This window comes from Pteropus alecto, unplaced genomic scaffold, assembly GCF_000325575.1.
Source record: "Pteropus alecto unplaced genomic scaffold, ASM32557v1 scaffold123, whole genome shotgun sequence".
NCBI lineage: Eukaryota > Metazoa > Chordata > Mammalia > Chiroptera > Pteropodidae > Pteropus > Pteropus alecto.
The window spans coordinates 8,167,195-8,194,769 of record NW_006433950.1 but is presented as its reverse complement, the minus strand read 5'-3'; the positions used below and the strand labels follow the sequence as shown (position 1 = coordinate 8,194,769).

Genomic DNA, 27,575 nt, shown 5'->3' with positions numbered 1-27,575 from the left:
AGTGGGCTATACCCCTGGATTTAGTTTTCCTGTTTCCTATTGCTTTTAATCAGGAGTAGTTTAACTTGCTTCTTGGACTGTTCTGATCCTCTCTTGTTTTTGGCCTAATACTGTTTGCTGGATCATATGCCCACCTGCCCGTATCAGTAAGGTATTTAGTTCCATGTAACAGAAAACCTAAAGGACTTTAAAACAATAAGGGGATTTATTTCTTGTCTATATAACAAGAAGTCCTGAGGCAGCGTGGCTTCCGCATTCTATTTTTCTGCTCTTCCATCCTTAGCTTATCCTATTGGCTGCTCCCCTCTGGTTGCTATAGTTCTAACAGCAGAAGAGGGAGATTTCCTGCAAGTGTCTTATCATCAATCTGGACTTAACCTTTTGGGTTCTTGTCTCATCTCTATAACTTTCCTTAGGGTTTTTAAGTTGCTTCCCGAGCATATTTTCTTATAGCAAATGCCATTTATGCTTCTATCCGTGAAACTCACTACATGTCTTCCTGGTCATTTTCTCTCAGGTTCTGCAGCTTCCAGTATAGTTGTGTCTGTTAACAAGGAAGGCTTCCCCAGTTCTTTCGATTTTCTACCTGCGGCTTTCAGTTTTTATAGTTTATCAGCTCAGGGATCTTTCTGGGGAATATATTAGGTTATTTGCTGAGCTCATCATCTGCTACCTTGGGCTACTTCAGACGTGAGGTAATAAATTTGTGTTCAAAGGTTTGAAGAGCTCATTTGGGCTCTTGAGAGAAGCTTGGTGATGACTGTTCTGTATGATGGGTTATGTATTTAATCAATAGCTGTTGTCCATGATGTAGAATTAAGCAAATCAATTTACTTTCTAACATTTTTAAAGTGGGGAAATTTCCTGAAAAGTTCTTAGAGGAGTTAAAGTAATTAAACAAGGAGGCTATTAGACGGGTGACTCTAATGCCTTTCGTAGCCTCATAAACCAAAACCTAAGCCAGAGCCAGTGCACCTGAATCCAAGAAAATGAAATCTCAGAAGAGGATATTGGGGTATACCAAGAGGCACACCAGGAGTGTGCATACAAATAGAAGACCAAGTAAGGACCCAGGGAGAAGACGGCTATCAGCATAGCAGAGAGAGAGGCCTCAGAAATCGAAGAAATCAAACCTGCAGACACAGCTTGGAATTCCAGCCTCCAGAAGTGTGAGAAACTGTTGTTTAAGCCTCTCAGTCTGTGCATAGTATCAATACTCAATTATATCAAATCCTTATTTTTTATAGATTTGTGCCACTAATGTGTCTCTGTGTTACACATATGCATGAGTTTTAATTCCCTAGATGATAATGAAAGTACAGCTAATATTAGGAAAAATAACTTCAGCTGAGTGTCATTTGACCATAAACATTAATGTTGGAATATTCTGGCACTTGTCTTTTAGTATAGAAACACCTAGAGAAATTTTGCACATAGTACACTCAGACATCAGTAAGGATGTCTGCCTTACAACTGTATTAGTGTAAAACTGGCATAGAAATACATGTGTACTGACCTCATTCTAACACCTTCACCTGGAAAGAAAACAAGACCAATGCAAATTGATAAAATTAACAAAGTAATATTTTTCAAAGATACTTTTTATTGTACCAAAGTAAACCCACATACATCTTCGGACACCAAAACCTATTTTTAGAAGCTACCATTTCAAAAGAAGGGAAAAGAATGAGAATGGTAATCCTAGGCTTTAGACTGACATATAATTTATAACAAAATGAAGAATTTTATGGATATGTATGTGTTTGTACATACAGGTAAATACATATCAAAAACGTAAGAGTGGAAATAGTAACATGATTAGATTATATTCAGTGACTGTATGGTGTTGCCATTTTATTTTCCTTATATTTTTTGTGTTTTAAATAGTCAAAGGAAAAAAGTTTATAAGTGAAAATGCTTAGTATTATGGCTTTATTCTAATTCATCTAATCATTCTTTTTAGTTTTTAGTTCTCAATTCAAACTCTCAGAACTTTGAGAGAAAGCTCTCTTGATGAATTTACATTATCAGGAAATATAGCATCCTTTTATTTTCTACACAACAAACTAATTTCAAGTTTGTCTTCCCATCTTGCCCCAGGGAAAGAAGTGCTGAAGTGTTCCTTGTAGACCTGTTCTTACCTTGGTTCAGTTACAATTTGTAGATTTTCTAGATGCTGGAGGACATGATGATTACTTGAAAGAGGTCATATTTGTCAGTAAAATGCTTTTGTTCATAAGGATTCAGCCGATGTGTCCACTGCCTAGTGCCCATGGTGCTTCCAGAGGCAGTATGGAGCTTGGAGGCAATCCTTTATTCAGTAAAGTGAGTACAGAAGATAAACCCCTGCCCACAGCACGGAGTAAAACCTTTATTTGGATTTCCAAGTGGTTTCTCCTCCCTGCATTAATCTAAACAGGATAACTTCGTTGTTCATTGTCCTTTGCATCATGTGGAGCAGAGCCTGAAAATCTTCCTCACTGAGGCACAGTTGGGGTCCTGGAATGTACTTTTCCTATGGATCAGGATAAGACTCAGAAGAGGTTGTACCTTTTCCTGAAAATCTGTGGACTGCAAGAGTAGACCTAGAGGCTTGAGGTTTGTACATACTGGTGCAGTTGACCAAGGGGATAAGATGGTTCTCCAGCTGACTGTGGCCATAAGTCTGGCTCAGGATGTCCCTTCTTGAGGATCCCATTCTGCAAGCAGAGCCTGGCAGCACTCATCCCACCATTGCATAATGTAAGATAAGTCCACCTGACCCAGATCCTGCAATTGGTGTTTTCTGCGCTCCAGATGAGGATGAGAATAGTCCTTCCACTGCAATACTGTGCCCATCTGTTCTTTGTGATTCTGGCATTTTTCTTGGTTTTGGGGCCAGAAAGAAGCGTGAATATTGGAGAGGTCCCCTCCTGGAGTCAGTGGTATTGGCAGGTAATTTGTAAGTGCCAGAGAAGAGGGAGAGTTCTCTTCTTGCACAGCTTGCATGGGCTGCACCAGCATGACACTTGTTCCTTGGCTCACACAAGGGACAAAGGACACATGGGATGGGAGAAGAGCAGGTAGAACTGTTTGGTTCTTACTGAAAGAATTAGAGGAAGGAAAATGGTGAGACCAGCCTGAGACAGTGGACAGGTCAATTTGGTTTTGCTGAACTGTCAGATTTGGTGTCTCATTTGGGCCATCTACCAAGGAAATCACAGGCTTCCTGCTCTGACCTGGATGCAGAGATCTTTGGTTTTGAAACTTCATCTATGCAAAGAAAAAGGAGACATGAACATGATAAAACAAGCAATTCTGGCTCTGTTTCTCACTGTGTAAAGCAAAGGGGTAATAATACAGGCGCTAATATTAGCATAGTTTTAAATACATGTAAATATATCTATGAAACAAATATGTATTCAGTATGTGTGTGCATATGTGTGTGTATATATGCAGACAAATTGAGGTCATAATACAGCAATAAACTAGATTAATTGAAACTGGCTAAAAAGGCAATATGTTCTAGAACTCCCCCTCTACAACAATGGATCAGCAAACAAGTTCTCTTGACCAGGTTGACATTTTTCTCCTCTTCGCCAATGTGTGCATAGGAACATATGTATCTGAATGTGTGTAAATATGACAAGGGTTAATAACACAAGTTTTTGAGGGTTTCTGTGTTGATAAACCTATGAACATGCTTCCTAGTCATGAACATTTTAACATATACTAAAGTATTATCTCCATAACTTAGGTAGAAGGTACTCAATGGGAGCGATTTTGTTCCCCAAATGGAGGACATTTGACTATGTAGGTTTTTTGGGGTGTCACAAATGGGAGGAGGGTAAGTGGGCAGGGTTTCTAGTTGGTAGAGGCCAAGAATGCTAAAAAATATCCTACTAGGCACAGGGCAGTCCCTTACAAGGAAGAATGATATGATCTAATGTGATAACATGTAGCCTAGGTGTAGAAAATCTGATAAGAGTGTTCTCAAAATCGATATTAACTTTCACATTTTTCCACATTTTTGCTACCAGTGATTCTAAATGGATACACCACTGACAATTTGGTTTGAATCTGATTTGCAGTGCTAGGTCTTTATACCATCCGATTTGTCCCTTAATGACTGTGATAATCCAAGATAGGTCAGTCCTTTTCCAGCATCCCTTCAGGGGGCAATATCACAGAAGATACTTGGTGCCAGACAGAACTTACCTGAATTCTTGATTCCTGAATGCCTGTTTGTTTAGCCAGTATTCTCCTGGTTGCAATATCAGGGAATTGGTTCCTGTCAAAAGCTTGAACTGGAATGTTTGATTCAGATCTTGCGATGGATGTCTGGTCTTGTCTGGCTTCTTTTGGTAAGGTTTCTAAAGGATAACAGGAACAAAAGACAGTTTTTAAGACACTAAAAATGAAAAGTAGTTTTCACATTCAACTGGAAGCTCAAACTTGAGATAACACCACACTTCCTCTAAATTTCCCTGAGGTGACAGAGAAGAGGATGCCGCCATACTTAGAGCAGCAGGGCCAAAAGGTCCAGGGCTTTGCTTGCTAAGAATTTGCCTGTCCCAGCCAACTGTGGGACCATGCTTATATTTTTGACACTAGGGTGCCTAGAACAGGCTGTAATTGGCTCTTAAGGATTTATTTTTTGTGGAGGATTTGGACACAATATGCAGAATTGTTTCTATTCTCAATGGGACAACACTGAAGAAACGCATTTGGACCCATGGGTTCTTACCTTGAATCCAAGGCTGGTGCTGTTCCTGTCCCTGAGTTTGGTCTTTTCCTAAGGACCATCCAGATCCCAATAGTCTCCGTTTTGTTCTCTGGTTTTTAAACCAAATCTAAGTGGGAGAAAAAGATGAGAAACTCAGGTAACCCAGTCTATGTCATTCCTAGTATCAATGCTATTAAATAAAACTGATTTAACCACCATTGGGATAATATCCATAAGAAAAAGGCCATGTATTATCCTAGGAATAATGAAACGGCATACAATTCATAATTTTATGCTCTCAGCTCAAATTAGCATTTCTTTTATGGTCATCATCATGGTATCCCAAATAAATTTTTCTGATTTAAGAGATACTGTTAGTGCTCTCAATCAGTAATAGAAAGTCTTCAACGTTTAAATTTCCTTTTTTGGCCCCCATCATCTCTTCATAAGAGATACCATTTCATAATACATAATACATAAGGATGTGATCTTGGAAAATAATTTCTTTAACTGGGGAGTAGAATTAGTCCCAGTTAGCCTAAGACGGACTAACACTTGTCCACATTTCCTCTTATTTTATCTCATAGTCAGCAAGAGATAAGGAGAACCCTAGATACCCCATATACCTTGCTGTGAAACTTGTCACTAACATAACGAAGTGAACTGTTCATTTCCTCATTACTGGAGTCTGAATTGCAATGTACTTTCTAACCGAATGTTTTATTTTGATAATTTGATAATTTATGATAAGATCTAGAGTGTTACTGACAACCAATATCCAAGGAACCGCTGTTATACCCCAGGGCATTGTCCTAAAGGTTATATGTGTTCTCTAAATTAATTAATGAAAAATACTTTCAGACTAGAAGTCTTAAGCACGGGTAGAAACTGGAAACTAATGAATAAATTAGTGAACACTGTGGGAGAGCCAACCTCATCTTGCATTGTTTTCTGGACTTGCCATCAGTTCATCCTCCACATCAGTTGAAATGGGCCCGATCTCTCACACAGCTAATCACCAGATGGTCCCATAGGATGAGATTTAAGTAAACTGTCTCCCACTCAGAACAAATGCATGAAGAGTAAAGAAAAATTTCTTCTTCCCAGCATCCCATCAGACTGAGGACATTATAGCCAATCGTTTATTGGAGTCTATATATTTAATAAAAAAATTTGAACTCATTGTCCTCTGAAAGCACATTTTTATTGGTCTTTATTTACTGTTTCTTCTGGTATAATTGTATTGTTTACAGCTATCTCCTTGCTAACTGAAGAAATCCAACTTAGTTTCAGTTTTGCATCAGTAGTTCCATTCAAAATAATACAATTTAATATTTTACTTCATGCACTCCCATGTATGAATCATATTTCAGATATTAATTTTAAAAAACAGCCTGAAAATTGGGAATTTACATGAGTTCTTATTCCAGTGTCCTCAATTACATATTAATTATTATTCTGCAGTATATATTCCAAAACTTAATGATACCATGTCATTATCATAGTGATCTAATTTCCTATATTTGCTAAAATTGATTTAATTATTTCCTATCGAGGGAGCCTGAGCCTGTATATTCTCCTCCCATCAGTAAATATACGTAACCAAGATTTCCACCGCTGGTGGAAGATATAAACATTTCTTGTCCCTTTTGTTTTTAATGTCATATACCAGGAAAAACCTTCTGGTCAACATACCTGACAAGAGAATTGCCTAAAAGTGCAGCTTTTCTCGTTACCTTGACTCTGACATAATGAAATAGAAACCTCATGCTTACCTGAATGTTATACTCTGGAATGCCAATCTCCTTGGCCAGCTGTCTCCTCGTAGCTGTATCCGGGTAAGGGTTATGTTCAAACCATTTTTGGAGGATATCTTTTTGACTCTGATTGTAAACAGTTCTGACTTTCCAGGTTTCTTTTTGTGGTCTGCCTGATAAAGAGAATGTGGGGAGAGGAGTATGAAGGATACGTTTATGAATTAAAAACTGTTAGCATACGTCTCATGTTTATTTCAGGTTGAAAAGCTGTAGGTCCAATGATTATTCGGTATTTTTACTTTAAGGATGAGGTTAAAGTCATGCTAAATTGGAGACATATAGTTTAGATATATATCAAATAGAAAAAAATGACAGTCTGTGATCTGAGTTAAAGGATTTAAGTAAAGAGATTAAGTTACAGAAAATCCACGAAATTATATGAAAGAAAATAGCAAGCTGTAGGAGCTAGGAACACGAATGGAAATAAATAACAAAACATGGAAACAATAGGATAAATAAAATGCACAAAACTGGTACTTTGTGATAAAAATACATTTTAGTAAAATTAAATATAAAATATTAGATATTTCATGTATATATTTTTCCATTTAAAGTCCCAACTTTAAAACTTTCAACAACGCATGTGTGGGACTCATCGCTGTCATCTTAAATTTGAAATTCCAAGTCTCCAACTTTAAAGCATCCATTATCCCTTTGACACAGCATATCCCTGTAAAACTCCCCTGGCTCTAACAAATCTATCCCCCTAATTGTGACTGTGAATTTAACATTTATAAATGCTGGAAAATAAACAAAGCATGTGACATCAAAGAAGAGAGCCAAAAGCAGATGGGAACTTACCACTTGTCGTGCTGTTCAAACCCATCTTGGGACAAGATACCTGGATTCCATAGAGATGACAGGTGGGCAACTGAGCAGCTCTCCAGGAGGAAACAAGGCTTATCAATGCCCAGGGTGACCCACCTGTTTACTAAATACCCTTCTATGTAATCTTTTCATTAAATATTTAACACAATTAGAAATTTGAAGTAATCAGATTAAGAAGAAGTACAGATCCCACGAGGCAGTTTTATATCTATTATAATGTTGTGGCGCGATCAATTCTAAGACCCACGGAGCCAATTGAGATGAATTATGAGCCTTTATTAGCCGGCCAGGCCGGCGACTGATACTCTACATGCAGAGTTTGAGGAGATCAGCCTCGAGCTCCCAAAAGAGGCAGCTTATAAAGCCTAGTCACACCCTAGTTAATCATCAAACAAGCAAACAGATTAACCACACCCTAGTTAATCATCAAACAAGCAAGCAGATTACAGAAGTAGAAGTTGGCCGTTAGCATATCTTTGCCCAGAACCATACCCTTAATATATCATTCCAAATATGACTTAGAACCTGTGCTCTCTAGTTTACATATATACATTTTGTTCTCTATAATGTTTAAAACTTTTCATTTTTTAGGCTCGATGACATTTATAATATATGGATATCCTTACGTTGTATTTTTCCTGTTTCCTCAGCTCTTACTGAAACATATTTCTTTCCATCATTGATAGTGGGGTTTAAGTGTCATCTTGGCTAGTCTATACTCCAGTTATTAAAAAAAATAATCTAGGTGTTGCCGTGAAGATATTTTGTGGATGGATTGAGTTATAGAATCAGTTGGATTTAAGTAAAGAGATTAACCTCAGTAATCTAGGTGGGGCTGATGCAATGATTGGAGACTTGAGAGTAAAGATACAGCATTCCCAGTAGGAAAGAAATCTCACCTGTCACAGCAGCTTTCTCTCCTGCCAGAGTTTCAATCTGTCCTTCAAAGGACCTGTCCTAGGAATCTCATTTTTGCCTATCCAGGCCCCACAAGTGTATAAACAAATTCCTTGTAATAAATGCCTTTTTATGTGTGCGTATGTATATATGTGTTCACACACGTGTACATATAATTTCACTAGTTTTCTGTATGACTTGAGTCCAGAACACTATTGTGTTTCTGTGGCTGAACACTAAATGATACAGTTGTTGGTAATGGAGGTAGTTCTTTAAGAACAGACTCTTACAGATATATGACATAATTGAGACTGAAGTGATGGATATACAAATTTGCTTTTTGTATCTTTAAGTTCCATGATCAGAGTTAAGTCTTTATTTTTAAAGTTATCTGAACATTCCCAGGAACGCATAATTTTTATAGCCCTCCCTTTTTTTCCACGGCAGTAAATTTTTTTGTGAAATTAAGGCATGAAATCTATTTTTGAAATGAAACGTTCCAAGAGACTGTCCTTGTTTCAAGCATATGAAGCCTAAGTGGGGGTACCAGTGGGACAAGATCCATCATGTTGAAGATCATGAGAAGATGTTTGCTCAGGTAGTCATGTGATGTGCAGAAAATGAATCTCCCTGGACTCGAGATACTCAGGATGTTGCCTAATGTGGAAGAAAAGAAGGGAATCTATCCAAGTGTTTTCTTCATCGTGGTGAAGACTTTTATTTGTACTTTAGAAAGGATACAAAAGAATAAAACAGACTTTCCTGGATTTAGTTATTCAGATTCTGTTTATTAAAAAATGGAGATAGATTGGGCTGCTGCTCTACTGGGTGCTTCGCCCATCCATGACCCACCTGCCTGTCCGTAGCTCCTCTGTGCTGTACTTCTGGCCCACAGAGCAGGACAGGAGAGCCTCACCAAGCTGAACACTACTCCTCTCAGGAGTCTGCGGTGGGGCTGGTGGAAGCAGTGAAATGGTGCGGTAGCCAGGACTTTCTGAGCAGGGGCAGCTTTACCTACTGCTCCAACTCTTCTTTGTGGGTACTGTGAATAAACAGACCTTTAGGTGGACAGGGCGTGGAGTCCAAACACTGATCTCGTAATGACGGTGGCACAGAACCTGCACGGCCCAGCCCCTACAGGAGGAGATATGGAGGAGGAGGGCACCTTCAGGCCAGAATTCTCATAGCCCCACCCCAGGTTGCAGAGGCTGAAGAGATTTGTTCTGACCCTTTCGAGGGGCCACCTGCTTCTGAGTTCCTTGCTCAGTCCCTCAATCCTTCATAGTTTGGCAGTTGTGGCCCTTGCAGAGGGACCTGACTGTAGGATTTCCATTATGCCAGGAGATTTTGGGGTGAGTTCATAGAAACTGACATTTTTTTTCCCGAATTGCATGCTGTCATGAAACAGGAATAATTCTATGATTGGTATTTTAGTAAATCTTATCTGTAGAGAGGGAAATTTGAGCAAAGCTAGAAATGTGATTGTAAAAGAGCAACAGCCATTTGACTTCTCAGGAGAGGGGATGGTTGGTATTTTGTGGTTTAGACAATGTTCCCATTTTTTTAGTATGTTCAGACCGGATCACAAAGTGATCTTGTTTGTGTCTCGATCCATCACCATCCCAGAATGGACTTGTCTGCTGTTGATAGTCTTTAAAAACGTTTATGTCCTGCAGAAGAACATCAAGATATAACTGAGGCTACCAGGCTGGCTACTGGATCTCCGATGTGGCTTTAGACTTTCTTTTCATCGAGAAGTGGGGACTGGAGGTGAGCTGGAGAATTATAGCCCATCCGCTGGGTTCATCGTGGTGTCTGCTCTCAAATACGGGCCTTGGTTAAAGATAGAAGGGAAAGAAAAGCATTATCTGAATATACTGGAGCCAAGATGAGCCTGAAGAGGGGCCTGGGCTGGTGGCATCCAGGACCTTCTGCAAAGGGAAGAGCCAGTGACCTAGCAGCCAGGGAGCCTCAGGCCACTCCCCTGAGAACCACCTCCTTCCCATGCTCTCCTGCTGTCTGACCCCTCTTTACTCTCCCTCCCTCCATCAGGAAGAGATGTCACTTTCCTCCTCTCCAACTCTCTTCCATCTATTGCCACCCCCTCCCACTCTAACATCAGCCATCTCAATTCTAGAAAGTGCTTAAATATCAGCCCCACAGGGCTTAGTGCTGGGAGGTGCTGAGGCTTCCTTACTGCCACATACCAACTTAGAGAGGGTGAAGGAGTAGGAAAGACTGAGCAGTGATCCCACATTTGCGTGCCACAGTTCCCACCCTATAGCACATCTGAGACTGTTCCACAGAGGTAGTGAAACTAATATGAAATAGAGATTTCTTTCCTGGAAAGCATTTTTCATAAAATATTCACAGCTCTGAAAAAAGTACTTCAATTCAGGAAAAATAAAACTATTTTGGCACTTATTCTGAAAATAAGTATTTAAATTATTCATTTAACAGAAAAAATGACACTGCACACTGGATCCAACAGGTGTGTGTGCACACACATTTCTTTGATAAACTTTGGGTGCCAAGTTGACCATTGAGTCATTCTCACCTATGCACAGTGAACTGACTCTCTTAGAGACAAATTTCCTCATGGGTTTCCAGTGCATCTTTATAAAACAAGTTTTTCCCATTCTTTTTTGGGATGTGAGAGCTTTTTTTCTTCTCCAGGAGGGCATACCTTCTTCCTATTTCTCAGCTTTTAGTCTCAAGCTCTTTCCTTAAGGAGAAGAATGTCAAGGAAAAATGTTGGTAATTACTGAAGGTTAGGGTGTGAGAGCTCCTTCACCTGATGAATAGATAAATGTAGCTTATCTATGCAATGCAATATTCAGACATCTAAATAAATGAAATACATGCTGTAGCATAGATAAACTTTGAAAACATTATGGTGAGCAAAAGAAGTCAGACACAAAAGGACACGTATTGTTTGATTCTGTTCATATGAAATGTCCAGGATAAATAAATCTATAGAGACATATAGTAGGATCTACAAATAAATCTGTAAGACAATCCATAGTGGGATCCAGGGACTGAGAGGAGGGAGAATGGGGATTGACTGCTGGTAGATAGGGAAATTTTACAGATGATGGAAATTTTCTAAAATTAGTTAATGTTAATGGTTGCACAACTCTTTGTATTAAAAACTAATGGATTGTATACACACTAAAATGATAAATTTTATGGTAAATAAATTGTATCTCAACGAAACCGTTATAAAAAAGAGAATAACTTATAAAAAGTGTAATGGAACGAGCCATGAAATGTTCCACCACCTGGATAAGTGCATGTGCAGAGGAAACTTTCCAAAAACAACACTGCAAAGTTGTTTGAAATAAAAGTGTAAATTAAACCGTCACACTCTATTGTGAAATTTAATGCTATTCGTATTAACACTTGTCAACATGTTATACTGACAGACAACATATTTTAGATTCAGACAGTGTAGTTGACTGTAACTGTTTATATAAAGTATCTTTGACCAGGAAAAAATATTTGAAAGTGCGTATTTAATTTTGTGAATAACTTCAATTTTTCAAATGATGTTATTAACAAATATTATACATTTCAAAAGTCTAGAATGAGTAACATGATCCAATTATGTTGAAAATGAAAGGAATTAAAACATAATTCAAAGCATCCATTCATTTTCAAGTATTCACATTTTCTGTTAAGCAGAAAATGACATCAGTAAAAGGAATATCTCTATTTATTGGAAAAGAGATGTTGCATATGATTCTATTTAAGTATTAATGATAAACTTAGAAAGTATTGCCCTAAATAATTATGAAAATATATTTTACGATCACTAATATTGGTAATAATATTTTTATCCAAAATTAATAATTATTTCATAAACCAATGCCAATAATGAACATAGATGATATGTTAATAAAATTAGAATTTACAATGTTTATCATTAGAATACTCAACTATAATTAATGTTTAATATTTTCATTAATTATTCTATCATCAAAATTGTAATTATTATATCATTTAAAATTACCTTCTATTTTAGATGCTTTAACATCATTCAGGTTTTCCACAGTCTTCATGCTACTTTACTCTTGATTCTCAGACTTGATAAAAATCAACATATCACCGAGTCCTGCTGTTCTAAAATCTGAGGTCTCTTGCTGTCTGGGTGCTGCAGGAAGAAATGTGAGTAGATTTTTCTATCAATCATATTTTATTTCTAATGTTCAGATTAAGAAATTCAAAATAAAATGGGAAATTTTCAAGAATATAAACTTTATGAGATGTAGTGGAAATGGGTACATAGGAAATATATCTCTTCTTATTCAATCCTGGATCCTTTTCAAAACTATTTCATATGTGTATGATCATGATATACCAGTAACATTTCCCCATGAATAAATTCGTTAAGCCACCTTGACAGGGATGCTAATGACCTGGGAGACAATGAGAGAACCTGAGGGTAAATATTACTGAGGCTAAAACCTAGAAAACTTGACCTAAGTAGCCTTCATAATGATATCAGACTTTAAGATTTCCTTGACTACCAACTTTTAGGTAATATCACATTTTCTTACCTCTAACTTTGCACAGCACACACTTCATTGTCCATTGCTGAGACATAATCTAGTGTGGCACATTCTTTATATTCATTAGACTATGACATATTCTAAAACCCAAAGAGTCCTAAATATTTTATCAATTGGAAGGAATACAAAACAAATCATCTATCCAAATAACCAGGCCTCAATTCTAAAACTTCTCCTCTTTTCTAATTTTTTCCCATAACTATTCATGCATCTCCCAGTCTGCTGAGGAAGTACAAAAGTATTTAAACAAAATGTTCTTATCTGCTGAAACTCAAGATTTGTTTTGAGGCTCCTTAGTTAATTCAATTATTAACAGAAATTTTTTTGTTTGTTTATTTAGAACAAACCATGATATCATGCTGAATAATTTTAATTTACTATGGAATGTATATTCTTTTGCCACATGCCTCCCCACCAAATCCAATTCTAAGAATAATCCTTAAATTGGATTTAACATCATTTCAAAATTCATAAACTTATGCCTACTACATCAAGAGGAATAAAAACTAAAGTTATAAAGAATGACATAATGGCAAGTAGGATACAAAAGAGATTGGTGGACACAGTACCCAGAATGGTGAACACAGGGCCCGGATCTTAGCTGGGAGGTAATTTGTCTGGACTCATGTTGGGCTTGTGCTGGACACCATTAGGTCACTCAAGCACATTTGATATTGAGGGACATTTCAGGTAAATCAATACTCAGTGATATGTCCAGAGGTCAGGTCTCATTCTGGGTCACGTCAGGGGTACGGAGGGTCAGGTTCAGCCTACATGGACAATTTGTTTAGGTGCAGGCTGTACCAGGAAGCTTCCAGGCAGAGACAGTTCTAGAGCATCACCTAGGATGAAAATGCAACAACCGGTAGAGATCCCATATATTTGGGCTAATTGGGGAGATATCTGCCAGTCTCCAAAGCACTTATAGTTCAACATGATAAAAAAAAAAACTATAGTCATATAATCAGGCAAGGTGTCATGGTACAACTAAAACCTCACAGTCCTTCTTTGACTATGGGAGGAGTGTAATTTGTCTTCAGAAATGAATAAACCAAATAAGAGACACTTTGGGAACTTTTTGTGTTGAAATCAATAGTAGTCTTATTTACCTATGGTCAGGGTCAGAGACTTGCACTACTGCATGCTTTATGCTCATCTCCACAAGACTGGGAGGTAGTCTGTATTCCATTAAGTTGAGCAACAGAATACATTTACTCTTGGACCCCACTTCATGCAGATCAGCCATTCTCAAGGACTTCAGGGTCACTGGGAAGGTTGCCTGCTGCAGCTTAGCTGGTGTAGATTGTTGTCTCTGCCCGTGACTTGCTATGACCTGTGCACCGACAATGCTGTGAGAATTGAAGGGCAGCCACACGCCTACGACCTTGCTGAAGTCTCCCCGCAGTGCTGCAGTAGTGAGAGGTAAATGATCTCAGGAGAGGTAGGGGTTCCTCAGGTCCAGTCGTGGCAGGCGGGTCCTCAATGGGTCTTGTGCCTACTGGGCTACATGCCCTTGCTCTGTCCTGGTGGAAGGCAAAGTTCTAAACTGTCAGTGGACATCAGCTCCAACTGTCACTGGGTCGGCCAATCAATGGCAGAGGATGGAGACGGCAACCTGGGAGCGGGGGAGGGTTGACAGCTTGGCTGAGGTCCTTTTCATTTCTAAGAGAAGACTTGCGATGGGGAGGGAGAGGTGAAGGACATTTAGAAGAAGGGAATCAGGGTCCTAAAAATATTTTTGTTCTCAAAACTTTGCCTTGGGCTGACAGAAGAGTTCTGTGTGTGGAGTTTTAGCCTGAGGAAGTCTCAAGGTTGAATTAAAGCTGAGTTCAGGTTCCTTCTTGTGCATCCCAATGACTTCATTTCACCTTCCTTCTCATCACTGAAGTATGCACCCTGAAAGGCTGGTTTTGAGAGATGTTAATCTTGGTTATGGTGGGTCAGCATATGTTGGGTACCATAGGAAGAATATTGAGAAACTGGGTTGTCTCTGAAGGAGAACTCCCATTCTATATTGGTAATCTTTGTGCAGAGCTGGATTCTGAGGCTGAAGGCTAAAGGTAGACAAACGGTCAGAGCTACTTACACACTAAATATGTGATGAATAAAGAAGGAAGTAATGCTTGGCCTATAAAAGTTTTCACAGACCACTTTCTTTATGAGCCCAAAATAACTTAGTTGACTATATTAGTCTTAAAACTAGTCATTTTGGCTCTTTGCACACAGAAGCAAATTTTGTGTTTTGAATCTTTGTAGTTGTAAGACCATTCATGATATACTGTCACTAGTTTGGGGACCTTAATAAACATCCATCACTGAAATACTGTCTTTATACAGACTAGAAATAGAGGAAAAGGAAACAAAGCCCTCACCAAATTCTCTTCCAAATGAGATCCATTTATGAAGCACTATCTTAGAAATTACAATTCTATTGCGCTTCAATTTGAGCAAAATTTGAGCAAATGTACAATTACTTAGCAACAGTAGTAAAAGCAATCGCAAGAAAGCCCAAAATTATGTCAAAGAGAGAAAAAATATTCCTGTTTCTGAATTAAATATAAATGACAAAAACATTTCTCTCTGGACTATTTGGAAATCAGATAATATAGAAACAGATTACTAATATAATTGATATTTTGCATAAGGAACATTTATAAAACACTATCCTAAACATTATAATCCTATTAATTCTCCATGTGAGATATTATGCAATCACTTAACTAGCAGGAAAGCAAAGAGAAAGAAAAATTATTTCAAGAAGAAAGCCAAAGTTCTCGCTGTGTTTCTGATTCTTTTAGTGAACTTGTTAACAAGAACAAAGACTCTACCATCATACCACCTCCAAGTAGAATAATAGGGAAACAATCTGGAGTGTCACACTGAATAATCTACGGTGTTAAGCACTATCAAAGAATTAAATCCTAGCAATTTTCCACATGGAGTGGTCTGGATAAAACTCTGTAGGCAGAGTTTTATAGCCAGGAGTGAGGCAGAAACATCGCCACACTGAAAACTTAAAAAGAGGCTCAAACTCAAATGTTGGTGATTCAAGATGGTGACATGAATTAGTGAATGTGAGTGCTCAGAGCAGGGCAGTTGTGGAGGAATCGCAGAGTTATCCTTTATTTTAGGGAAGTCCCCAAATATTTCTTTATTCTAATATTACCTGAGGTATTCAATCACATTTATTTGAATAGTAAGCTCTAAAATCTTTTGTCACATGTACAGAAAGAATCTCCTCGGGGTCTACTTTGGATTGCAGGTGTTAGTGACCTTCTCAGCATTCCTCCACCTCTCACCATGAGCCGAAATGCCCCCACCACCTTTGGTTTCTCTCACTCCAGTGGCAGCTCATGTCCTGCCTTCACGGCTTTCTGCTGAAACCCTCTCCTCTCATGTCCCCATTGATGGTCAAATCTGTCCCTGAAAAGTATGCTCCTATGCTTCCAACTTGCACACACCTGGCCCCAGCCGGTTCTTATTCACAAGCGCTGTTTCCTCCTGAGTGAATGATGCTTACCATTTCCTTCCGCGAAAGATCTTCACACTCTCAACACTGTGACACAGTCTACAAGGCAAAAACAATTTAAATACAGGAACCGTTTTTTTTAGTTGAAAATGAATGGGATTTGGGGGTAGAGGTCCTAGATTGAATGCCAGGCATGCTATTAGCTTAGTTTGTGATGATAAAAAGAGCAGCTTACATGGAGGATTTACCATGTGCCAAGAGTTTTACACAAATTCATCTTAGCCTGTAAACAACCCTCATCTATGCCAGAATCGAAGTTGAGGGGATGAGTTAATAACATGTCCAAAGTATCCAGTGAGGAAGGTGCAGAGGTAAAACTAGTCCCCCCAGACAGCCTGGCCTCAGAGCCTGGGCTGTCAACCAACTGTGAATATAGTGTGATTTGGAGCTTGTTTGAACCTCAGTTTCCTCACCTCTACACGCAATCCCTTTCTTCTGGGATAGCCACAGGGAGGTTAAATGAGATGGACAAAAACATGGCGTGAGGGCAACATGGCACTCTGTGCAGTTGTGTGCCCACAAACAGTACACCGAGGGGAGACCTGATAAGTACTTGCACTTTCCTGTCTCCTCGCTAGGGACTGTCGAAGTCAGTGAAATGATCTGGGTTCCCTGAGGTCCAGTGGCTTTTCCTTGAACAAAAAAAGCACCCACGCTCTTTGCCGCGCAGCGGTGGTTCAGGAGTCCACTGATCACCCTACCATGTCTCTTTCCTCGACATCTCCTTCCTCTCTTCCCCCAACCTTGGGATTCCCAACCCTCCCCACTACCCAAATACATGTGAAGTTGTAGGACTCACTGTCAGGGGTTGACCTCCAAGGAGCCAGCCCATCACTTACGCGTGATGGTAGAGAGTTCTGTAAGACAATGCTGGGTTCCTCAGAAAACTCGTGTGTGGTGGGGAACAACAGTCTCATGAAGGCTCCGAGGAGGCACCCACAGGTGTGTGAGTCCTGCATTGAGTGGCCCAGGCCTGCCTCACTCTATGTTTAGAAAGGTCTGAAGTCTTAGTTCTTCCCACTGGATTCACTTGTTCATTTCTTGCTCAGTTCCCTGAATTTTTAATGGATGCGCATCATGAGCTAGACAGAAGGGTTCAGATAAACTCTGTTTTAACAGCTTTTACAATTCAGAGAGAAATGTAGACAATACATGGAGAACAAATATGGAAATAAAAAAATAATTTTAGAGAGGATGAGTGCTATGAGGCCATAACTACGTGAAGGAACAGAGATGCAGTAAGCACAGTCACTAGCCTGTGGTGGTCATGAAAGGGCACTTTAAGAAGACAGGCTAAGAGCTGGTACCTAAATGAAGGAGGCAGCACCCACTTGTCTGGGGAAAGGTATTCTTGGCAGAAGAAATAGCCAATGCAAGGCTCTGGGAAAAAGTTGACCTTGATGTATTAATGGAACATTAGGAAGCTCTTCCCTGATGGAAGGCAGAATTCTAAACTGTCCATGGATCTCAGTTCTAACCATCACTGGGCGGGCCAGGCAGTGACTGAGGAGGGAGGTAGCAATCCAGGAGAAGCAAGGGGTGACAGCTTGTCCTTTAAGATCCTTCCCAACCCCAGTCCAGACTTGTGTTGGGGACAGGAGGTGAAGGACACAGAACAGAGAAGGGGATCAAGGTCCTGAAAAAAATCTGTGTTACAGTCATTCTTGCCTGGCTGAAGAGTGCTGGGTTTGACCTTGGAACTCAGTAAAGGGCCCCTTGGGGCACCTTTCAGAGTTGAGATTAATGTTGTATTTTAAGGATCATCCCAGAGAGTTTAGCTTGAGTTAGGGGTAAAAAGTCTTAGGGCTAAATCTGAATTCACTGTCCCTCTTATACATTCTGATGACTCTATTTCTTCTACACCAAGCTTAAATGTGTTCCTTAAAAGGCTGGGTTTGGGAGATGTCAATCAGGGTTGTGGAGGTGGAGGGTGGGTGAAGAAGGTTGCCTCCTAAGTGTGGAAAGTTGGGTTGCCTCTGGAGGAGAAGTCCCACCCTGAGCTGCTGATCCCTGCCCAGAGCTCCATCCAAGGATGAAGGACGAGAGGGCAGAATTCACAGGGGCAGGTCTCTTTGGAGCCATTAATATAAAACTATACATGATGATCACTGAAGAAAAGGGACGCTTGGCCATACAAAATGTTTCACAACTTTTTTTTATCTTAAATCGAAATTGATTTTGTTAAACATTTTAGAGTTATAAGTAGAGGAACTCAGCTCTTATTACACCAGAATAAACTTTGCATTCCAAATCTTTCTAGTTGTGAGTCAACCTCATGTAAAATTCCCTCTTAGTGTTCATGTTATAGAGATTGTTAAACAGAGCCAACCAAAATACCATCCTTGCTTAAATACTAGCATTGAAACGAGAAGAGGAAAAAAATCTAAATCATTTTAGAAAAAAGAAAATTCTGTGTTTCTGATTATTTTAGTGGACTTGTTCATAGTCACAAAATGCTGTCATTATACTACCTGCAAACAGAATAACATGGAAGCACATATAAGAGCCACATTGAATCATCTACAGTTAGAGAGCACTATCTAAGAACTATAATCCTATCAAGTTCCCACATGGAACAGTGAGTGGTCTGGGTAACGCTCGATAGGTCCCTGATAGTCTGGAGTGAGGCAGAAACAGCCACACTCTGAACTTGAAAAGAAGTTCAGACTCAAGTGATGGCAATACCAGATGATGACACGAAGTGGTGAATGTGAGTGCTCAGAGCAGGCAGAGGGAGCATTCACTGGGTTTCAGACAAGCACAAGTTTATTTCCAACATCACTTTTTGTACTCTCTCATTTAGTTCCATAGCTAGCTCCAAAATGTTTTGCTCACTTCCAGAAAGAATCTCCCCACTCCCCCATGGTTCTAATTAGCATTGCATTTGCTGATTACATTCTTATTGTTTATTATTCACTCACAGTGAGCCCAAAATGACCCCCTTTACTCTTGGTTTCCCTCAATTCCAGGGACTGTCCTTGTGATCTGCCCTCAGGGTCAGGCCCCAACCTACCTGAACCCGCTGATGTTCAGATCTGCTTCTGGAAAGATGTGCTCTTATGCTTCCAGCCTGCACACACCTGGCCCAAGCACAGCCATTGTCACAATCTCTGGGGCCCCTCCTCCTGAGTAAGTGACATTTTCCTCCATGAGAGGCCCTCATACCCTAAACATTCTGACGCAGCCTGCCAGCCAATAAAAGCTTAAAGAGGCAAAACGGCTTTTCAGAGAGTGGAAAATGAATGGGATTTGGGGATGGATGTTCCAGATTCAGTGCCAGTTATGTCAATAACTTAGAGTGTGATGATAAAGGTAGCGATCCAGGTGCTAAAGGTGCTAAGAGTTTTATATAAATTCATCTCATTTAACCTGTACAACTCTATGTCAGAGTTGACTTGGAGGGAGTAGGTTTAAGTAACGCACGCAAGGGTACCCAGCTGGGAGGTGCAGACGTGAGCCTGGTCCTCAGGCAGTCTGGCTCCAGGGCCTGAGCTGACAATGTCTCAATATTTCATAATTTAGATCTTGTTCGAACCTCAGTTTCCTTATCTCTGCGTGCGACCCCCAATCTAGAGGGCGGTCATTGCGGGGCTTCGAGGGAGTGAAGCAGAAAACAGTGTGGAGTCCTCTGAGCACCTGTGCTTTGTGAATCCTGCGCCTCACAAATCTTAGTCATGGCTCCTGTGGAGGAGCTGAGTGTTAAGCACATGCGGGTCCCTCCTTGCTGGTGACCATCCAAATCAGTGAGATAATCTGGGTCCCCAAGCTCTTTCCTGCTCAACACTGCAGTACAGGAGGCTGTGGCCACCCCACCATGTCCCTTTAACACAGACTTTCTCTTTCCCCACAGCCTTGAGTTTCCCCTGTCCTCTCCATGAACTGCATTAAGGTGGGGTCTTTGGCCTGAAACCCATAGATGAGAGAGAAGTGGTTTTGTTCTGCAGGTTCCAGGTACCAAAGCTTGGGGTGCGCAGTTCTGGCAACTGGAAGAATGTGCGAGGAGCCGAGGGCAGATGCGACATAGCTTTATTCAGGCATAGCAGGACATCCCAAGGCACAGGCACAGCTCCAGCTGCCCCCAGCCTGCACAGGTGGGGCTGTTCTTATAACGAGGTACACACTAGTGGCTCAAGGCCAGGTACTATAATCAGTCACAATCAATCACAGTGCGTAAGCGTTCTACAGGTTGTATAGGACGCTGTATCTAAGGTCACCTGGCACTCTTTACCTAAGGCTGTCCGGAAACTGCACAGCTTGCTGGGAGGGAGCCTGACTGCATCCATTTTGTTTCTCAGTTCCCTCACCCAACAGGTTTCTATGACAAATATTCCTCAGGGAACAGTCAGGAAGTGAGAGCAGCTGGGTCCCATGTAAGGCTCCAAGGAGGCCCCTGCAAGTGTGCGGGTGGGTTCGATGCTGCAGGCCCAGAATGGCCTTACTCTGATGTTTGGTTAGGTCTGAGGTCTCAGAGGTCTCCCCACTGGATTCACGTGTTCATTTCTTTCTCAGTTCCCCAAATCTGTAATGAGTATCTGTCATGTGCTAGACAGAAGAGAGAGCTCAGTGGGAATAAGATAATTTCTCTGCCCTATGGGCCCTTAAAATGCAGAGGGCAATGCAGAAAATACCTGTGAATAATCACGGAAATTAGCGGGCAGTTGGTCCTGTCCGAAAAGTCCACGGAGGCATTTGGTCCATAGCAAAGGTTCTTACAAATGTCAGATTCAATGCAATCCCCCATCAAAATCCGATCTGCATTTTTTAAAGAAATGGGTGTGGACCAAACAAACGTCTCCATGGATGTTTAGGACAGGACCAGATGTCCTACAGGGAATCTGGACGTAATATAATTTCAGAAAGAATGGGTGCCATGAGGCAATAGATAGGACAGAAGAATAGAGAAGAATAGAGGAAGTGCCAGCACTATGCCGCAGTAGCTAGGAAAGGGCACTTCAAGAAGACAGGGGCACAGTTAGTATCCTCCCGAAAGAGGCAGGACCTACCTGGGGAAAAGTGTTCCTGGCAGAGGAAATGACATGTGCTCTTGAGATGCTAATTGAACAGAAGGATGGTCAGGGCTGTGCAGGAGGGTCTTGGGACCTGTACATGCCTGGATCAGGGCATGCACTACCTCGTGGGTCAAAATGGAAAAATCCCCAAAGCTCCAAAAATCAGACCAGTGAAAATTCAAGCAGTAACCCAGAGAGAAGGAGAACTCAGTTTTATTACGCCGGCAGTCCCAGAAGAGTTAGTGCTCTGAAAATCTGGGCCCTGAACTTAGGAGAAATTTTACTTTTATACCCGCGTTGTTACGGTTGGCATGGGCTGATTTATAAACCCCTGAAATTGCTATGGGCTATGGGCAGTTACAGAGCATGGGATTTTCTAACAAGCACTAAAGCAATACATCTTTTCTAACTAGCAGCAAAGTCTTAAAGGAAGGGGATACATCTGTCTAAACACTAAAAGCAATATATCTTAAGGAGAGGGTGAGTTCTCAGTTGACCCTGAGATCTTTGTACTATGCAGCAAGTATGTTTACAGAAGTAGAAAAAAGAACTGATTAGAAATGTTGGCCAATTAAGTGGGAAATTCCTCTTCAACAGGAGCATGGATTTGAGTCTCAGTGTGATTTGGAGGCACTGGGGAGTTTTGAGCAGCATAGCCTCATGGTCTCATTTAGGGTTTTGAAATATTTCCATTGACCGCACAATTGTAAAGGGGAGACGATTTGGGCAGGGAGTGGGGAGGGTTGACTGCCGGCCTCTGAAGTCCTTGCCAACCGCAGATCCAGGCTTTTGATCTGTGGGCAGGGACTGGGAAGGCAATTAGGGGTCTTGAAAAAATTTTGTCACCTGCAAAATTTTATCTGAGGCAGGCCCTGGATTTGACCTATGATCCCAGTCAGGCCTTGCACCAAACCCCACCCTCTGTGCGTACCTTTCAGAGTCAGTGTGTAGGTTGCCTCCCACTCAATGTCCCGAGGAGTTTAGGAGGGTAAGACAGCTGTGGCCTCAGGGTTAAATCTGATTCACATTCAAGGCAGGAACAAAATAATCCACAATCCTAAACATTATAATCCTATCAGATCTCCTTTTGAGATGTAGAATCACTTCATATAATGGCAATGAAATCAATAGAGAAAAAAAAAATCAAAATTATTTTAAAAGAAAATCAAAATAAAATATTTGCTGGTTTCCTGGATTATTTTGGAACACCTGTCAAAAACAACAAATAAGCAAACAAACAAAAACTGTAATTACGCTGCTTGCAAATAGAATAAAATGGAAGCACTTAATTTAGTGTCACATCAAAATAATCTACAAGTATAGAACATTATAAGGAAGTCTAAGCCCATGTGGTTTTCATTTTAGACATTACATAATCACTAGCAATGAAAATAAAACAGAAAAAATTTATTTCAGTAGAGAGAGAGAGTATCTTGCTGTGGTTCTGGTTCTACAGCTGTAGACTCAGTGGAAGGTGGGTCACTCTGGAGGTGATTCACTCCTGTTTTCCAGCTGTGTGCACAGCCTTTCTCGTAGTTGATGGAAGATAGGGAGGAAGTACGGGACCCGGGAAGGCCCTCTGCGGAGAATATTCTGTGAATGAGAAAGGGGTTCTACAGAAAGTAACCTCACAGGATGATTTGCTCATAAATTCTCAACTGGGCAGGTCATGGTGGGTAGTCATGCCTCAGGCATGTAACTTTTTTAGTAAAAGGTTTATCTTTGCTTAAGCAAGCCCTGCCAATAGTTCTTGTGCATCTAAGTTAACACACGTTTGAGATAAGCATAACCACCCTCAAGAGAGCACATAATCTTGTTAACTGTCCTGTAATCCAGTCCCCGCCTTGCTTTCTCCCACCTTCCTGTGACCTTTTTTACAATCTCTTCTTAATCTTAAATGCATAAAAGAAACTGCAAAACTGTTATTTGAGCATTTTAGATCTTGCTCCCTGGCACATGTCGTTTGTTTGGCTCAAACAAACTTTATAAAAATTCTCTACAGGTTTTGGACGTTTCTTACGTTCACAATTCCTAGGCAATTTCTTCCTGAATTTTTAGAATAGAGGGAAGACCAGAGAGTTCTCTTCTCCAGAGCTGCCCCTTAAGACTCTAAAACATCTGAAGTTTGACAGGGGCCAAAGTGCACCAGAGCATGGGCTGATGTAATTCTGTCCCATGATTTGTTCAATTAAAAGGCGGTCAAAGGAAGAGTGAATGAGAGCACTTGCTTCCCCAGTTGTGCTGGACACTGCCCAAGGGGCTCGTTTCTGTCTCACCCCATCCAGAGGACTTCATGGTGAGCCAAATGACCGGGGGTGGGAAGAGGCTAGGAGATAGGCAGACAAGACTCTCACAGGCCATTATGGGGACGCAGATTCTGCTACGTCCCAGACTCCATCCAGAGGCCTGCCCATGAGCTACTGGGAATGCCTCTCCCACGTGTGCCCCCCAACTGGCCCAGGTGCACCCCCAGTGCTTCACATACCTTGCCTGCACACATTACATAGAGCAGTTTTAGGCTTACATAAAAATGAGCATAAAGCACAAAGGATTCTTATAAACACACAATTTATCAGTTTCTTCTATAATCAACATTTTGCATTAGTGTGGTACATTTGTTAAAAATGATGAACAAATATTGATACATGATCAATAATGAGTCCATTAGGCTCCACCCACGTTTTCTACCTTGCACTGTAGCCTGGGATCTCTTTCAAGGCAGCAATCTGAGGACATTCATAGGGCTGACCTTATTTGTTTCCACCATCCATTATTGCCTGTTATCCACTGTCTTGCATATCATTGTGTGGTATATTTTGCCTGGTTTTTTTTTTTCTGGTGGAAGGGAAAATTCATCCTTTATTATTCCAAAATGGCTAGAAGCTAAGGTCTTATTATATATCTTTGAAATAGTGGGCACAGGATTATTTTGAGTTACTGTATTTTGAAGTCTACCAGTAGGTGGCACTGTTAGCAGAGATGCTTTCAGAACTCAGCACGAAGCATTTTTAGATTCTTTAGAGACATATGAAATTATGCTTTTGGTATTAGTTTGGGCACACCAGTCTGTTTTGTTGAGCTCCACTTTATTCTTATATCTGTTGTGGTGGAATTTTTACTTCAGTGTAAAATCTGTAAAGATATATTGCTTAAAATAATACATGCTATAGACTGAAGTGATTTATAACATTCTCCTCACTAGGACCCAGTAGTAGAAATAATACAGTTTTTAGGGTAATTTTCCACCTCTAAATACATTTAAATATATTTATGAGGTCATTGATTAGCGTTCATTCGTGTCTGGTATATGAGACCCACACGGAGATGAATGATAGATGTGTTTCCTGCCTCAGAGGGCTCCTGTCCTTGTGGGGAGACACATATGTGGACCCCAGTGACAGCACAAGGTGGTGTGCTTTGTAACTCTGTTGGGGGGAGTCTGGGAAGCTTCACAGAATAGGTGACCATCCATCAAGGTTTGAAAGACGTGTAGAAATTTTCCACTTGAGAAAGGGGCAAGTAACAGTCTGTCCCCAATAGTGCAAATATCACATAGAAGGAAATAGATACCCAGAATATCGTAACAAGATCAGGGAAGACCGAGTGAGCCCATGTGGTTACCAGGAGGGAGAAGAGTGGCAGAAAACAAGGGGTTGGGGCTACGTTATGAAGGGCCAGATTCGCCACAGGATGAGTTTGGACTATACCTTGTAGACAGTGGAGATTGAATGATAATTTAATTTTTGATTAAGTGATCAATATGATTAAAATGGTGCTTTCGACTAGAGTCTCCAAAGTATTTTGCCCAAATAGCCTTTATAATAGAACATTGTTTCAGTAAATATCCAATGTATTTATATCTAGTTATTTATAAAGTATACATATGTAGTACTATGTAAATGTATAGATTATAAAATGCATACAAAACTAAGAAGTTTGTGGTAATAATAAAATAGTGTTGACAATTTTGAATATTTTGCAGATTCTATGTCAGGTCTGATTAGATCACTGCTCTATGTCATAATAGAGCTGATTTAAGTGGAATAGAAAGCATTTGCGTCTGGCGTTCTCTTGTTTACCTTAAGAAATGCAGACCTCAGTGAACTTCCAGTGTTTCCTCAAGCCTGGCACACTATATAAATGGTGCATGACTATTTCACATATAGACTGATTAGCGGTCTGATTTATTTATTAATATAAAACAAATGCTAACTGGAAATATGCTATTTTTTTTGCCCCTCATGGACCATTCTGTATACCCTGGGATACTCATTCCCCTTCACACACACCCAGGTTAAATGGCTTTGACTGCAGCATGGAGAGATGGCAGAGTGTAGGTGGGACACCAAACTTGAATTTCTCGTCTGTTGATAAAGAATTAGAGTGGAAATCAATTAAGACTGAAATAAATACAGTCCAGTTTAAAAAATACAAATTTTGTATTACAAAATACAAATCTCGTAAGTTAACAAAGTAAAGACATTAAAAATGACAATTATGTTCTAAAAAGTTCCAGTGTTACAAATGAACACGAATTAAAATTCTCTTAAAGAGAAAACTTTGTGACAGATTCTCAGACCAATTCCTTAGAAAGGATAAGACACCTTAACTGGTAAGGACACAGTGAGAAATCAGCAGTCTACAACCTAGAAGAGGGCCCTCACCAAAACCCCACCATGCTGGCAACCAGGTCTCATAGACTTCCAGCCTCCAGAACTGTGAGAAATAAGTTTCTGTTAGTTATAAGGCACTTAACTTAGTCTCTGGTATTTTGTTATGGCAGCTTGAATAGACTAGGACAGAGAACAAAATAAGCTGGAATATTTCATCTGTGTTATCTGCCACAGTGTTGCAGATGATGCCTGAGAAGACTTGAGTTGTCATTTATCTCTCCATTTCTTTGCCCAAATGTTAGTTCTTCGAATGAATATGGCTACTTCACTCAATATTGCTGAGTTTCCCAAGTGTAGCAAGGAGCATCACACATTCGGCTTCACTTTTGAAGATAATTTTATTGTATGAATTTATAAATTACTGTTTATAAATTGCATTGACTAATTGAAAGATATTACATAAATTCAGAGAAGATTCGTCTCAATATTAAGTGAAGTATTAAAATAGATGTCTTTAATGTAATGGTTATAAATAATTTATACCTAGACTGTTTGCAGCTAATTTTTCCTTCCCAAATTGCATTTTGACCTTGTTAATTTGTTGATTGGAAAGTTGCATCCCGTTTCTTCTGAGTGTGATGGAGATTATCAGTAGTTCAGTGGAATATTTTAGGACTTAAAGTTCTTGAATTCCATCTTCCAGACAAAGTCAAAAGTGTGATTTTTTCGTTGCAAAATAATTCCAGAATTGTGGCCAGTGTTTAGGCAAATACATTTTGAAAGCTGAAACAGGATGGAGCTACCATGTGTGTAAAGGTACGGCCACTAAGTCTAATGGGAGTCTTCTTAAAGCAGATCCCACTCAGTGAAACCTGACATGAGTTGAATGCTCTCATTGGCATGCTGATTTCTTACCCAGCCTTCATACATCTGTTACTGGCATATTGCATGTCCCCATAGTGTTCTCAGTACAGGAGCTCCACTGGTCTTTGTAGGAGCAGGATGGCCTGATGAGCTGACCGCCCTTTCCATGCTCTTTTATTTTTTAAAATTTTTATTATGGTGACATTGGTTAACAAACTCCTGTTAAGTTTCAGGTGTACAATTCAACAGTAAGGTATATATATATATATTGTATTGTGTGTTTACTGCTCATTGTCAGATTTTTTCTGTCACTGCATATTTGACCCTTTTCACCCCAACTATCCCTCCCCTCCGTCCCCCCTCCCCTCACCCTCTGGTAACCACTAGTCTGTTGTCCATGTCTATGAGTCTCTGTTTGTTTGTCCTGTTCATTTGTTGCTTTTAGATTTATATCCCACGTATAAGTGATATCATGTGGTTTTCAACTTTTTCTGTCTGGCTTATTTTGCTTAGCATGATCATCTCAAGGTCCATCCATGTTGTCGCAAATGGCAGTATTTCATCTCTTCTTATGGATGAATAATGTTCCATTGTATATATGTACCACAGTTTCTTTAGCCAATCATCTATCACAAGACACTTACTTAGGTTACATCCATTTCCGGGCCACCATGAATAATGCGGCTATGAACATCGGTGTGCAAATATCTTTTGGATATGAGTTTTCAAGTCTTTGGTGTAC

The 27,575-nt window shown here is 40.1% G+C and overlaps 2 protein-coding genes across 2 annotated transcripts in view; one reads left to right on the top strand and one right to left on the bottom strand.

The window, feature by feature from the left end:
• Positions 1 to 1,583: 1,583 nt before the first annotated feature.
• On the bottom strand, positions 1,584 to 9,873 carry DUXB (double homeobox B). The gene is made up of 5 exons (XM_015586925.2): positions 7,324 to 9,873; positions 6,481 to 6,635; positions 4,727 to 4,832; positions 4,198 to 4,352; positions 1,584 to 3,252 (listed from the first exon to the last, which is right to left on the bottom strand). Exons 1-5 carry the CDS (start codon positions 7,346 to 7,348, stop codon positions 2,671 to 2,673), a joined length of 1,023 nt encoding a protein of 340 aa, XP_015442411.1. The 5' UTR covers positions 7,349 to 9,873; the 3' UTR covers positions 1,584 to 2,670.
• PRSS54 (serine protease 54) overlaps positions 4,800 to 27,575 on the top strand; it is an 81,563-nt gene continuing 58,787 nt past the window's right edge. Inside the window, 3 exon segments of the mRNA XM_015586919.2 lie at positions 4,800 to 6,543; positions 9,924 to 10,017; positions 12,332 to 12,414. The gene's annotated coding sequence lies outside the window, so the exon portion shown is untranslated.